The sequence below is a fragment of the Trichosurus vulpecula genome, chromosome 7 (assembly GCF_011100635.1).
Source record: "Trichosurus vulpecula isolate mTriVul1 chromosome 7, mTriVul1.pri, whole genome shotgun sequence".
In the NCBI taxonomy this organism is placed as follows: domain Eukaryota; kingdom Metazoa; phylum Chordata; class Mammalia; order Diprotodontia; family Phalangeridae; genus Trichosurus; species Trichosurus vulpecula.
In genome coordinates, this window is record NC_050579.1 from 113,043,281 (window position 1) to 113,058,877 (window position 15,597).

The window sequence follows — 15,597 nt, forward strand, 5'->3', positions numbered from 1 at the left end:
AAGAAGAGAAGAAGGCTTCCCAAAACTTTAGGTATACTCTCTGTGGCAAAAATATTGGGAAAAGATGGATAAGAGTTGCATGGATGGGTAGGTGAGGAGGGACTGCAATCTGAATTGCTGTAGGGAAGATCCACACTGATCCCTTTAAGTATTTATGTTACTAGGAATTTAACATTAGGCCCCAAAAGCAATCCTCCTCCAAAATGAACGAGTTTGCTATATAAGACCAAACTTTACTACCATGTATATGTATCATACTATTACAAAATACCAATTATCAATCATATCTGACTTTCCCAGAACTGAGAATTAGTCCCTGTTGATAAGAGAGTATTTTGCCATGCCAGTGGGAAAAGAAACTGAAAAACTCTCTTTATCTTCCTAATTTTTCTAAGCATTTTGATACATTTAAATCAATATAAGTAGGACCTCAACTAAAGTACTGCTCCACAAGGAATGGAAGGGACCTCAGTTCCTTGGAAAGAATCTCAGCAGAAAACAAATGCTGTTACTACCTCTCAGCCTTGAGAGGGCGAGGCTTAGTTTAGAGAAGGTCATCACCAGATTGACTAAAGGGAAGTGAGTTCTTGAGGCATAGCAATCCTTGAAGACCATTTATCAAATTACAGAGGGGCTGTGAGGCACATGGGCAGACAACAGTACTCACACTGACAAAATACTGAAAAACAAAGAATTTTTGGTCAATTGTTGGTAATTTGAGGGAAGATTGGAAGATGAGGGTTGCAAGTTTTGCTTTAACTCACTGCTATTTTTTTTCCTTTTAGGAATCTAAAAATATGTTTACATTATGGGAAACTTTCTTCTGAAGAGAAATATTCATCTTACATACTGGGTGTTCCTAAAGTCTGAACACGTAGGCAAAAATACATATTTTCAAGAAATGAAATGAATGAAATTTTCAACAACATTTTATTTAATTGGAATGTTAACAAATAACATCTTCAATATGATTTCCATTATTTGTGATGCAAAGGTTGATGCAGTTTGCAAGATTAACATGAACTCAATGCAATAACTCCACATTGCCATCAATTTTAGCACATTCACTCTTTATGTGTTTAATCAAATGTGTTACTTCTGTGATTTTCACTGAGTACAGTACATCTTCTCCTTTAGCATACCCCAGGAAAAGAAGTTAAAGAGGCTAAGGTCTGTTAATATTCCAATTAAATAAATAAAATGTTGTAGTAAATTGTTGTTTATGTGTCCAGACTTTAGGGACACCCTGTACAAGGTCAAAATGAATGAAGGCACCAATTTCTGAACATGGATCTTATTGAGAGTGTTCAAAAAAGCATACATTGAGATAAACTAGTTGGGGAGGCTCTGCTAAACAATCAGAAACCCAGGATACCCACTCAATTTGGGGTTAAATATGGTCATGGAAGATGCATGGGAAAAAAGGAGCAAGGAATACAGAACAAATAGCTTAGCGGTACAGTGGAAAGAGGGTACATTGGGAGGTAGAAAGTACCATTCCTGCCCCAGATACTCACTAGTTGTATGACCCTGGAGAAGTCTCTAAATTTCTTTCAAGTTCAGTTTCCTCATATGTAAAATAAAGATAATAATAGCCCCTACCTAACCGGGTGTTGGGAAGATCAAAAGAGACAACACATGTAAAACACTATGCAAAATTCAAAGCATTTTACAGTTATTATTATTATTATTTCTATACTCTATTTTCCATGATCTACAATTGGTTTGTAAAAAAGCAAAAGAAAAAAATTTAATTTTCAGAACATCCATGAGAAAATACTTCTATAGTATTGTAATCAACTTTGTATATTGACACAAAGTGATGATTTTTATAAAAGAGGAAAAAAACCTAAGTTTTAAGAAATGACTAAAATTTCACTAAAATACTTACATTCTAAGAAGGGGAATAAACATAGAGTTAACTATGTGCCAGGCTCTGTACTAAATACCTTATAAATGTGGTATCACTTGAAAAAATGGATAAAGTAAAAAAAGAGATGTGACAAAATTATTATTTCCAAATATTTGTACAGCACGTTTCATCTTCTGTTTTATACATGAAACAAGTTGACACAAAAAGAACAGAAAGATATTATGAACTTTGGGGGAGGGTTTATAAAATGGAAAATGGATAAAATATTCATATACTATAAGGAAAGGAAATGGTACATTTTCCATACACATGTTGATCTATTGTTTCATAATAATTCATAAAATTCATAATCATTAATATCAGCCCTGAGTGTGGCTTAGGATACATATGTTACTTGTAGTTAGTTACATCATTTTTGATGCACAGAACAAATGTGGATACTTCATCAGATTTCTTTTAAAGGCAAAATCTCCATAATTAGGTTTTTATGAAAGATATGAAGAGGCTTGAGTCAAGAAATCCAATGGAAGTTTCATAGGGGGTGAAGAAAATGGAATTGGACCCTAGAGAAATCAATGCCAAGGTTGATATCAATTGACCCTGACCGAATTGAAGTTCTGTCATTGAATTTAAAAAGCAGGATGACTTGAATATTAATGCTAACAAAAGAGACTGTATTGAAAAAGAGTCTCATCATTTCTATATCAACACGATAAAGTCAAACAGTATCCAAAGCTTCTAAAGGACCTTAGAAGAAAACAAAACATAGAAAAACTACATGTGATTTCACCATTTTAGGGCTCATCTGTTCAAAGGGAAAAAAAAATCTTACTTCCTGAATGAAGAAAGAAGAAATAAGATGCCATACCAATATTTGGACCCAAAAGAATCACCAAATTTGAGAGCCCGAAACGAATTCCTTCATAAGCACTTGACACACAATAAGCATTCAATAAATAATTCACGTATTTTTACTCAAGAGGGCAACTGCATTTACCACAAATGAGGGCTTCCACATTTCATATGCTCCCCTTCAGAACAGCCATTATTTTCAATTCAAATCAGTTCAGTTCAACAAGGAGAAAGTGTTTATTATATTCAAGGTGCCATGTTAGGCACCTAAAGATATAAAGTGGAGCACTGGAACCAGCTCAAATTGCAAATTTTCACTGTAAGCATTTTAAACACTACAAAACAGGGCCTGATTTAATGTTTTGTCAATTATTTAGACTTAAGGAAGGGATGGAGAAAATGGTAGTAATGCAGATAAAACTTTAAAAAAATTTGTTGCATATACATTTTCCCCCTGGAGAGCTAGTTGTTCAACATTTATTAAATGTTTTAAAATTAAATATTAAATAAAATAGTAAATTAATTTAAATATTAAATATCAGCATAACCCTGTACAAAGATAAAAAGCATCATCATTGCCCCCTCAAGGGGCTTATAATTTAATAGAGGGGATAAGACACAACACACAAATAAGTATGATATGGAATTAGCTGTCATAAGGACAAAGAAAAAATATGGACAAAAGATTTAGAGTACAACTTTGAGAAAAGAGAAATCAGTTTCATCTGCTGGGAATCAGGGAAGGAGATTCACAGATAAAGGGGCATCTAAACTAGGTACTGAAAGAAGAATTTTAACATACAGAGATATAGTCAGAGGGCATTATAATTATGAAGGGCTGACTGCACAAATGAAGGGAAGTGAGAGAGGGAAGGATGAACTGGAGAAACTAGGTCTATAGTACAGGTGGAAAAGATAGCATGGGAAACATGGCTAAACAGGTAGACAGAAACTAGAATTATGTAGGGCATAAAATGTCAAACTCAGTAGACTTTATTTCATCCTATAATAATAGCTGATATGTATATGGCACTGCAAAGCTTGCTCTTTCTGATCTGAAGCATCACAAGAACTTTTGCGAAAAATACTATAGGTATTAGTGTCTCTGGTTACTGATGGGAAAACTGAGGATAAGAGAAGTTAAATGACTTATTTGTAGTCATACAACTGGTATCCAAGGCAGAATCTGTCTCGTAGGTCAGGTGCTAAAGTCACTGAGAAACACAGCAGCCTGAAGTGAGAGTTGGAAGAAAGCAGTAAAAAGGATTGAGACAGGCTGCTTATATCAGATGCCATAAAAAAACTTCCAAAGAGAAGAGGATGGTGAGTAATATGGCAGAGCAGGAATCTGGAAGGAGCAGTTGAGAGCAAGAATAGTGATAAGTCTACCTGCTTCTGTGATTCAGGAAAATGTGAAAGAAGGAGAGGCTGTCCTGGAGAGGGTGGTGAGGGATACAGAGTATATACATATAAAAAAAAAACCCAAGGTTTCAGCACAGTGCCTGGAATAATGAAGGCATTCAAATAATGCTTTGAATTGATTGAAAGACATGACAGAGAACAGGATAAAATGGAATTTTGTTTTATTTATTTTGTAATAACAGAAAAGGGTTGCTAAAGGGCACAGTATTAAAGGTAGGAAAAGAAGCTTTAAGACTTGAAAAGAGGCAGGTACCGAGGTACTTGGGGTAGACAGGGTACAGAGTATGAAAAAAGCGATTTTCACCCTGGCAAGGAATGACTGAATGACAGGGATTAGAGGAGGAGACAATAGACATGCACCTCCTAAGTGCTGAGTTCTGGGGATACAAATAAAGGCAAAAGATAGTCCTTGCTTTCAAGGAGCTCACAGTCTAATGGGGGAAACAACATGTAAACATCTACGTACAAACAAATCAGATAAAGGAAATATTAGAAATAATCAACAGAGGGGCAGGTAGGTGGCACAGTGAGTAGAGTACCAGCCCTGGAGTCAGGAGGACCTGAGTTCAAATCCGACCTCAGACACTTGACACATTTACTAGTTGTGTGACCTTGGGCAAGTCACTTAACCACAATTGCCCTGCCTTGCCCCTTGCAAAAAAAATTATTAAAAAAAAAGAAATAATCAACAGAGGGAAGGCACTAGAATTCAAAGGAACAAGGAAAAGTTTCCTGTAGAAGGTGGGGTTTTAGTTGCAACTTGAAGGAAGAAACAGAAGCCAGGAGGAAAGGAGGAGGGAAAACATTTTAAGCATGGGAAATAGCCAGTGGAAATGCCTGGGAGCTGAGAGTATCTTGTGTGAAGAAAGGCAGAGAATCCAGTGTCACTGTACTATAGAATACTTGGGGGTGTGGGTGAGGTGAGGAGGGTAAAATGTAAGGAGACTAGCAAGGCAGGATGGGGTCAGGCTATCAAGGGCTTTGATTGCCAAACAGAGGCTATTCTATTTGATCCTGAAGATGATAGAGGACCACAGGAATTTACTGAGCAGGAGTAGACACTTTTGGCAGGCAGACTGACTAGCAGAATATTGAGACAGTTTGGGCGTGAGGTGATGACAACATTTGCCTTACTATTTGCCTTTCCCACTACATACATGATAACTTGTATTCTGTGGCTTCAGTAATGATAGCTCTTTGTGATTTGCTCCTGAAAACAATTTTTACTTGTAAAAAATGCTCCACAAAACAAAAGTCTTGTGGAAAGCTTTTTTTCTCTGAATTGCTTAGTTGACTCTCTTTGTCAAGGGCAGCTGACCTCTTGATCCTACTATCGGCTTTTCATTTCACACAAATCCCCAATCCCATCTCACTGACCTTCCTGGCTGTCAAGCTTTCCAAAAAAGCAACCACCTTCCTCTGACTCAAAACATAAAATCAAATGAGTTCAGAATGTTTCAAATACATACATACATCCCAAACTGATTATACTTAAGGTATATTTATTTCTTTTTCAAATGATGTTTTACACTCTTTCTCTCCAAAGCTTTCACTATCAGAAAATAATTGGACATGATATCAATAAAGACTGCTTTCTAAGAGAAAAATACTTAAATTTGTATAGGACAAGATCTTACTTACGGCTGTATTTGTCCTCAATGGCACCTTTGGAGAGAGTCATTAATCCAATCTTTAGGGATTGTACTCTGATTTTTCCAGTCCGGCCCCTAAAATCATAAAATTTACAACACTCTAGATAAAAATGAATCAGTGAACAGCAGACTTATTTTTCTCTAAGCAACTATTTTCTTGAAAAATTATTATTTGTAAAAACGAGCAATAAGGATAAATCCTCTTTTACTCATTTCTACAGTTTCTTTATATTTCACCATAACCCCTGAAAGTTGGAATTAAATGGTGTGCCTTCATGTTAGATTTTGGTAATGTGATTCGCTCACCAAGTCCACAAGAGCACACAAACCACATTATACAGTTAGACAGGAAGCATGACACAGAAATAAATTTTCAGTTGTCTTTCCCCTTAAGCTAAAATACTTTAACGTTTATGTACATAGGAATATAAACATTCAAATGAGAAAAGCTGAAGGGATTTATCTTTTACAAAAGTATCAGGGAAAGTTGACCATTGTTCCCATGTTGAAAAGGGCCACTGCTAAGACCCTATGCCAATGGCTAATGATGGTGTAGAGGTGAATGTGGATTTGTGACAGATAGATCCCAAAGCAGGCCCTATCAAAGCCTCTCTAAGGGGGATGATATACCTGGCCTAGTTAAATTGGAGCTGAATCCCAGGTTGTTTGCAGGATGAAAGTCATCATCAAGTTCTGCTCATAGCAATTCTCAAAGGCCATCTAACAAGCTATAAAGGTGTACTGAGATATATTGGTGGACCAAAGGTACATTAATACAAGGAAATTACAGATCCTTGTAATATTTAGAGTGTTAAAGAAGCTCCTTTGTAGACTGTTAATAATGTCACTTAGAATGCCCAGAAAAGGCTAATTACTCACGGTTAATTATTTATTACTTACTCAGTTGAGTTTTAAAGATATTGACCAGGGAAGGAATTACCCAAGGAAAGGTCAAGAGCCTTCTAAACACTTAAACCACATAATGACTTCACTTTTTGTCTTTGCCCATGCAATCTATTCATGCTAGTACTGCAATATAATCTGGATGTTGGATAATCAAGTATGGAATTTCTATTTAAGGGATTATCTGTCAACATCTGAATACAAAAAGCATTTCTAAACCTATACTGGGAAATGGTTTTATACTATGCGGATGACACAGCAAAAATGCACCTAAACAGTGGGCTATGATAACATTTACATCTATGTCTTAATTAAGAGATAGTTTTTAGAAATAGCATTTATTCCGCTCTCTAATAAACAAGGTTAAACATGCTATCTGAACCTAAATGCAATTTAATTCCATAAACTGTTTGAAGATATAACATGCATTTTTTCTAATGCCTTAAATTTTAAATATTCTAATCAGCAAATCAAATTCAAAACATGGGAATTTATTTTCACTGTTAGTGAAAAATAAGATTCTTTTCTTTCAAAATTATGAATACTCATGTGAGTTTTTTCATTCAACCAATGTTGAGTGACCACTCCTTGCATGGCACTATGGTAGATACAAAATCATTTGCCTTTAACATCACTTAGTATCATTCACTACATCAGAGGCACTTGTTCAAAAAAGACTCGTGTCTATGAGGGCAGGGACTATGTCTTATTCATCTTTATATCGGTCAGTACACAAAAATGGTGCCACACAGCCACAATGGCTATATGCTGAGGATACAAAGAAAGGCAAAAACCAGCCCCTGCTCTCAAGGAACTCGCAGTCTAGGGGTGCATGGGAGACAGCATGTAAGCAACTATATACATACAGACATCCAAAGCACCAAGATTAAGGTTTCTCGTAGAAGCAGAGACTTTAGCTGAGACATAAAAGAAGCCAGGAGGCAGAGGTAAGGAGGGAGAGCCACAGGCATGGAAGAAAATCAGTGGAAATGCTCAGTCAGGAAAGAGTGTCCTTTATGAGGACCAGGAAGTAAACCAGCGCCACCAGATCACAGAATATGCTAGGAAGGGTGTGGAGTTGGGGGAGGAGGGGTTTCTTTACTATTCCTTTATTATTTTCTTTTCAAAAATTAGTATTTTATTTTTTCCTAATTTCATGTAAAATAATTTTCAACAGTTGTTTTTAAAATTGAGATGAAGTGATCCTGTACACACAGATGTAAGGTGTGAGAAATCTGGAAAGGAAAGAAGGGGCCAGGTTATGAAGCACTTTTGCCAAACAGAAGATTTTTTATTTGATCCTAGTGTGACAGGTATTCAATGGAGTTGAATAGGGGCGGGAGTGGGAGGTGAGAGAAGGGGGAAGGGAGAGGGAGGTAGGGATATTGTCTGACTTGATAGTCTCTAGAGCTTGTCATGCACTGCACACAGTAGAAGATTAAGGTTTGTTAAGTTGAATTCAGTGAGACATTAGCTCTCATTCTTAATGTCTTGAATATATGTCTGTGAAGAAATAGAGGTATACAACTGAAATAAACCTGTTTGGGAATTTATGAAAGGGCCTAAGAAAGTTTCATAAAGCATTCTATGAAAATGGGCTAAAAAGCTTTCAAACCTGAAGTCAACACAAATCAAAACCACGGAATACCTGTTGTGCTTCTAGCATTGACATCTGATTACTAACAGCCGAAGTAATGCAGTTACAATCTGTACTTGATTTTGAAGTATAAGCCAAATACTCTAAGTGCTGGACCTATACTGAAATATTTGTTTCAAACTAGCTCCCAAAAGTTGGGTATTAGTAATTGTATTACTATTAAAGGTGTCTGAACTCTTATTTAAAATACCGATTCTCAATTCTCCTCAAGGAAAACTAACAATGGGGAGAATGTGGCAGCATCAAGAACAAGGTGATTCTAGCAGGAAAAATATTCAAAACAAAACTTGAGGGAATGAACAGTAACCTACGGATAACTTTTCAAAAAAGAATCCAAAAATCATTGTTGAGTATTCCCCAAAGGCTTTGGTTTAATATGTTGCCAAAGAAGGAAAGAGCTCTTCAATACTGCACAACAGAATTGGAAATCTTAATCCATTCAAACAATAAACATATTAAAAGTCTATGGGCTTGAGATTATTCTAAGCACTACAGTAATTTTAAAAGATACAGAAAACATAGTTAAGGAAGTATCATAATGCAAATAATTTAAGTGCTTTTTGTTGACTACCTAGATAATTTTACAAAGTACTTATTAGTTTAAATAATTTTTCATAATTATCCATTTGCTTTAAATAATTTAAGAAAATGTACTTCCTAAAATTAAAACTATATCTTCCCCTAGGTTGTGAAGATTATATGTTAAAAATAATAAGCTGATTTTTTTCAGACTAGCACTTAAATAATGATTTAAACAGTTCTAATTGCAGTTGATTATTCTCCAAAGGACATATTTTAAAAACAAAAAGCAACTTTCAGTTAGAGAAGATAAACTTAGGATAGAAATTTAATGAGAAAATGGGCTATTCATTAGATATATTATTCATGGATTAGTTCAACATTATTCAGAATAATAGAATACAGAGGCATCCTTTAAGGCTTGAAAATATATCAAAGGAAGAACTGCTTCATATAGAGATTAGTAAAGGCAGAATGATGTCAGGGTAAAATAGCAATGAGCTGAGATAACGGCTAAGAAACCAGAGACTAGATCCAACTCTGCCTCTAACTTAGGTGTCTTTGGCTTTTTGATAAATAGCATTTAGTTATGTAGTGCTTTAGGGTTTGGAAAGCACTTTGCATATGCTACCTCATTCTAAAATTTATTTATTTAATTTTCAATTTATGGAACAAAAAAAGCATTTCTGTAATATACTATAATAAAAACTAGACGACTGGACACAAAACTGCAAATCTATTATATACAACTTGGTATTCCTCTTAAATATATAATAAAGTTATCATGCAATTTTTTTTCCTTTCCTCCCCACCCTAGAGATGGCTACATAGATAATAGATATAAAATATGTGTATACACATACTTATATGTATATAAGTATGTATGTATGTATGTATGTGTGTATGTATGTAAAATCATTCTATATGTATTTCTATTTATCAGTTCTTTTTCTCTGGATGCAGATAGCATCTTCCTTCATATGTCCTTTGAAATTAATTTGGATATTTGTAATAGTCAAGATGACTTATTCACTCATTTTAAGATTCGATTTCCCCTTCTGAAGAGATTGGCTCCCTTTAATGTCTAAAATTATATGATCTATACTCTAAATGTATGAAAGAAATTATGCTAAAAGGTGACACCAAATGAAAGTGCAAATAAGTTTTGGAAGGGTTTCCAACCTTACTATCTGAGCAGGAGGAAACCTCATAGATCATTTAATCCAATACTTTCATTATAAAGAGAAAGGGAATGAGGCCAACAGTGGTCAAGAAATGCTTAGATAAGTTGCATAATAATATATCAGACAGATTCATAATATATTGTTTTTTCAAAGGAAGGGGTATATTAGGAAGATGTGGAAGGCTGCTGTCAAAAATAAATTTATGATCTCTCAAAATATTCCTTTGGTACAGGAATAGGGATACAGTATTAGGTTCTTATGATAATAGGACGATTATATAAATCCTGTTTGCCTGGCTAATGGGCTGATTATTTCAAAAACATCATTTGTGGATATAAAACAATATCTGAATAAAACTTTTCCCCAAGCATACATTTGTAAGAAGAGAAGCACCAAGGGTAATTTCCAGAGAACAAAGCATGTGCGCTCTCCTCCTCTACCTCTTCTCCATTCCCTACAGTTAACCAGAGCCATAGATCCCAAGATAAGGATTCTTCCTCTCCCCCCTACATAAACATGGTATTCATGAAGATTGCCAAAGTACCTAATCTATTATTGAGACTTAAAACTTGAAAGCATGGATTTCTGTTTCCAAAAATATTTGAGCTTTCAAAAGAAAGGACAAAACAGTTTTAAGAGGACACTAAAAGCATCTTTGTCAACACCAAAAGAATCCAAATTATATAAGAGAAATTGAAACTAAATTTTAAAATGATTCAAAGTATTTGCTGGGGAAAGAGCAAACTTATTATTCATAATGGTAACTGATAATGCTACTTATTATTAGTACTTCAATGACTAAAAGTATTTAAGAAAACAACTGTTATTTATTTACCAAAATAATATAAATTCAACTCAGATATGTTTCTTTAGAAACCAAACATTTTCTTTAAAATGACAAAGTTTTCGGTTAAATTGCAGGTAGAGCAAGTGGCATTACCACCTCTTACTTTCTTCATATACTATCATATCTAAATTTTATTTTCTAAACTTGAGTATTTCTCAATTATCTAGCTATCTCATATAAGTAAGGGGGAAAAAGGCTGATTAGCATACAGCTAATCAACAGGAGGAATTTTGGTGGCTTGAGAGGAAAAGAGCCAAAAAAGAATCAAATTTCATCTTTGCATACTTTAAACCCCCTACCAGAAAAATGAATAATTCCTAACGTGTCAAAAATGTCAACCCAGAGTAGGAGTTTTTGGTATTGATTGTTCTACTAATGCATTATCTTACTTCAAAAGGAATAAAAATAACTATAGATAAGTGTTACTGTGAGCTAGAAAGAAGATTTTTTAATGGTAACCAGTAGTAGCTACATTAAATCACTGGTAATGAGATGAATGCTTCCAATAGCTGGATTTATTATCAGAACCATTACGCATATATATGTCACCATTACAACACCTAAAATAAATGGCAAGGACAAATCTACTTCTCCTAAATGCTAATTTTTAAATGCAATTCAAGTGGCATTTCAATAATCCTAGTGAGGAAAATAGTTCAGACACTCAAAAAAGATTCAGTTCTAAACACAGTATTTTTTTTAAATCAAATATCTGTGACTTTCTTTTATCAACATAGTTCATCCGAATAGATTGTAAAGACATGTAAACTTACGCGTCATAGACATTGAGCAACCAATTTAGGCACATATCTACACAGAGTGGAACGTTGACCATGTCCTTATGTGACTGTTCCAGCACCTCATAAGTCTTTGTCAGATACTTGATGACATCAGGGACGTAGAGGAATTTATCATTTTGTCTCAGTTTCTGGTGGTGTAAGATGTCATTTGTTGTTTCCAGTTCTAACAGATCCACTAATCAGAAGGAAAAGGAGAGAAAGAAATCAATTTAACAAATTATATGCAAGGAATGTTGTTTAAAACAAAGTATTAAGCCTCCCAAATTTGGATGTTCACCATGCTTGCCTAGTTCATATTCCTCTTTTTTTGGAGGGAGGGTGTTGGGAGGGGGGTATGGGGGTTGGGTTGACTTATTTCAGTGATTTCCTTTACTTCAGACCCAGGAAATGTGGCATTGTTAAAAGACTACTGAGCTTCAAAATCTAAGACTGAGTCCTGGTTCTTCTACTAAAGAGTAGGGGGTATAGGATTTGGTTGCTTTGAGTCTAAGTCTTCACACTGTCAGTACAAAAATATTTGTACTATTCACATCAGAATGAAAGCACTTTTAAGTGATCATAAAAAACATTCAGAAAATAGGACTTTTTTAAAAAGAAAAGTTTAATGAGATAGCCACAGAGCACCCTGTAGCCAATTAATGACTCCATATAGTATTTCCCAGGGACATACAATTTATCTGTGGGGAAACTGAGACTGATAGATTCTAATGGATCCAATGTTTTACAGATAATTCAGGGAAAAACTGAAATTTGTTTAGTAATCAGAGGAATGCAGGAATCTGCATTATCCTTAATTTCTATTCCTATTAGCATAATCTGTCTTTAACTGAAGTTTCTAAAAGGTAGGGACTTTGCCTCTGTACAGCAGTATGCATAGATAAACACTTAAAGAATTTTGTTTGGGTCAATTAGTTGCATCTGACTTTTTGTGACCCCATTTGGGGTTTCCTTGGCAAAGATACTGGAGGGGTTTGCCATTTCCTTCTCTAGCTTATTTTACAGATGAGGCAAAGAGGGTTAAGTGACTTCCCTAGGGTTACGTAGCTACTAAGTGCCTGAGGTCAGATTTGAAATCAGGTCCTCCTGACTCCAGGGCTGGCACTCTATCCACTGCGCCACCTAGGCGCTCCATTTAAAGGAATAACATCCACACGACATGTCCCCATAATTATTAAGAACCGGCCATATAAAAACGGACAAAGTGCTAGAAGCCATTTGAATTCTTAAGTTAATTAATCCAGTGACACAGAACTACTTTTAAGAGTGAAGTACATTCTGACTACATGGCCCAAAGCTTTATCCAATGCCAACAAGTCCTAAGTTTCCTGGATCAGGTCATGCTTTTCTTTCTTCCAGAAAAGGTCTTCTCAGCTACACAGCACTGACAGTAAATTTGCCACATATAAGAGTCCAGGATGACTTCAATTTCTAGTGATTCACTTTGATGCTTTCTTTGCCTTAGTGCCTAAGCAGGCATAAGTCTTTCTGAAATAAATCACGTTTAGAGACCTTGCGAAACTGACCACATTTGAATAACTGAAAAGTGATTTCTTTTTTCAAAGAGACAAAAAGGACCATTTGGACTCATGAGAAAAGAAACAAACAAACAGAAAAATTAGCTTCTCTCACCAACTTCCTTAAAACTGATATATTTTTTTCAATCTATGTACATAGCAGAGTATTAACAACCTGTTAAGTTTCACAGGACTAGGATATAAGCTTCTATAAGAGGAATACACTACTAATCACTTGGATTTCAGAAAATACAAGGGGTGGTGGCAAGTCAGTGCAGTTTCTGTCCAAGAGAAGGAGAAAGCAGGAGAAGTCCCCATAGCAAAAAGTTTGGGAAGACTCCATAAGGAGCATCATCCTGCTGGTTGAATTTATCATTAACCTTCTGTTTTCATGAAAATATATATTTCTCTTATCTAAGATGAAGAAATCTAAGGCCATCTTGGCACTGTAATGTGCTGAGTAGTAAGAATTCATCATATTTGGTTGTTTCTAGGCACCCAAACATGCTTCACTGCCATTTTCCTTCCTTGGCACTGTGCTGGCCCACCCCCTCTCCCGAACCACATTCCCTGCTACGGACACAACAATTAAATCAATGCTGCCATTGCTTCTGGAAAGGACATGTGAACCAGGCGCCAGTAACTGCTGCTCAGCTTATCAGACAAAACTTCCTTCCCTGGGCACCACTCTCCTACATATATTGTCTCCTATTAAAATGTAAGAGCAGAGACTATCACTTGTGTACTTGTATACAGTTAGTGGGATATAATGCTTAGCACATGGTAGGCATTTAACAAATGTAATTCATTCATTCAAAGGATCAAAAGAAAGTTGACTTTTGAGCACATAGAGTCATACTCAACTCTTCATTTCTTGCCGATTCTTGTCAATTCTACCTCCCTATCATCTCTTAGATCTGTCCACTTACATGGCTACCAACCTAGTTCAGACCCTCATGAACACTGGGATATCCTTCCTCCACTTGGCTGCCAAAGTGATTTTAATAAAAGTGCAAGTCTGACTGCACCATTATCCCCACTCAAGCAGAGGGGTAACAGTACGGAGAAAGTGTCAAGGCCAGGGTCAAAATCCTGCCCTAACTTACCATCTAAATGACCCTAAGCAAATAATTTCATTCCAGTTTGCCTCAGTTCCCTCATGTATAAAATGAGGGAGTCATTAACAGTAGGTGTCTGAGGTGCTTTCTAGCTCTAGGTTTATGGATCCTGTTGCCAAAAGAATATAATACAATTTCCTGTTTGGCCTTTACAACCCTTCATCATTTCTCTCCAGCCTCTTTCTACTGATTACACATTACTCCGTATGTTTCAGCCAAGCTGAGCAGCCTATTTGACATTCTACATACTCCACCTATGTACTTTTGCTGAGGCTATCCCCTCTGCCTGAAATACTCTCCCTTGAGAAACCCACAGATCACTTTAAGACTCAGTTCAAGTGCCACCTTGTGTAGGACTTCCCCAGCTATGGTTAATTCCTGCAGTGAATTTACCTTAAATGTAATTGTTGAAGTATCTTGTGCTTATTTGTGTACATATGTTATCTTTGAAGTAGTACAGAGACTCCTTGAGCATATTATGCAGTGAGATAATAAATGCGGAGCACTTTGCAAACCTTATAAGGCTATGTAAGTACAAGGTATTATTAGATAGTCTTTTATTTTTTTCATTGTATCCCCAACATGAAGCACAATGTCTGGCATATAGAGGCTGCAGAAATAAGTGCGTGCTGAATGAAGTATTTAAAAATAGTATAGTCAGTCTGTATTTTAGCAACCAAATATAAGAAGCCATTACATCTTCAAGCTTTAATGAAGAAATTCTGGAAGCATATTTAGAAAGCATTTGGTCAATTCAGGATTGCACATCATCAGCACTTCAAGTGTATCTTGGAGCACCACTCTAGGTGCTTTGGAGATTTACATAAGAAGCAAGAGGTAATCTTGGCCCTAAGGTAACTTATAATGAATACCTAACCTAACTAACCTCCAATAAAATTATACTAACAAATCTGATTTATATATAAAGACTGCACAAAGTCAGAAGGAGTTACAAATAAGTATCATTAGCAAAGGGGCTTGGACGATAACTGGAGCAAGGTGAACTTGGCCTGGGGAAGCTTCTACGAGAAGATGAGTTTCTGTTATAAGTATTTGTTAAGTAACTATTGTATAAAAAGTATTGAGCTAAGTTGTAGGAATCAAAAAGTTTAGGTAAGAAACAGTGTCTCTACCCTTATGGAATTTATGATTACATAAGCTTAGCAGGGGATATGACGTGCACAGATAATTCTACCACAACTCATATGCTACAAGTAATCCATAAGCACACCAAAGAGGCGAAAAACAAAGTGGTT

At 35.7% G+C, this 15,597-nt stretch overlaps 1 protein-coding gene across 2 annotated transcripts in view; it reads right to left on the reverse strand.

The window, feature by feature from the left end:
* UTRN (utrophin) overlaps positions 1-15,597 on the reverse strand; it is a 467,326-nt gene that overhangs the window by 74,173 nt on the left and 377,556 nt on the right. For both annotated transcript variants that reach the window (XM_036766848.1, XM_036766849.1), the window contains 2 exons: positions 11,683-11,884; positions 5,789-5,874 (listed from right to left, as the gene is read on the reverse strand). In XM_036766848.1, coding sequence (XP_036622743.1) covers positions 5,789-5,874; positions 11,683-11,884 — 288 coding nt within the window. The remainder of the gene's footprint in view (positions 1-5,788; positions 5,875-11,682; positions 11,885-15,597) is intronic.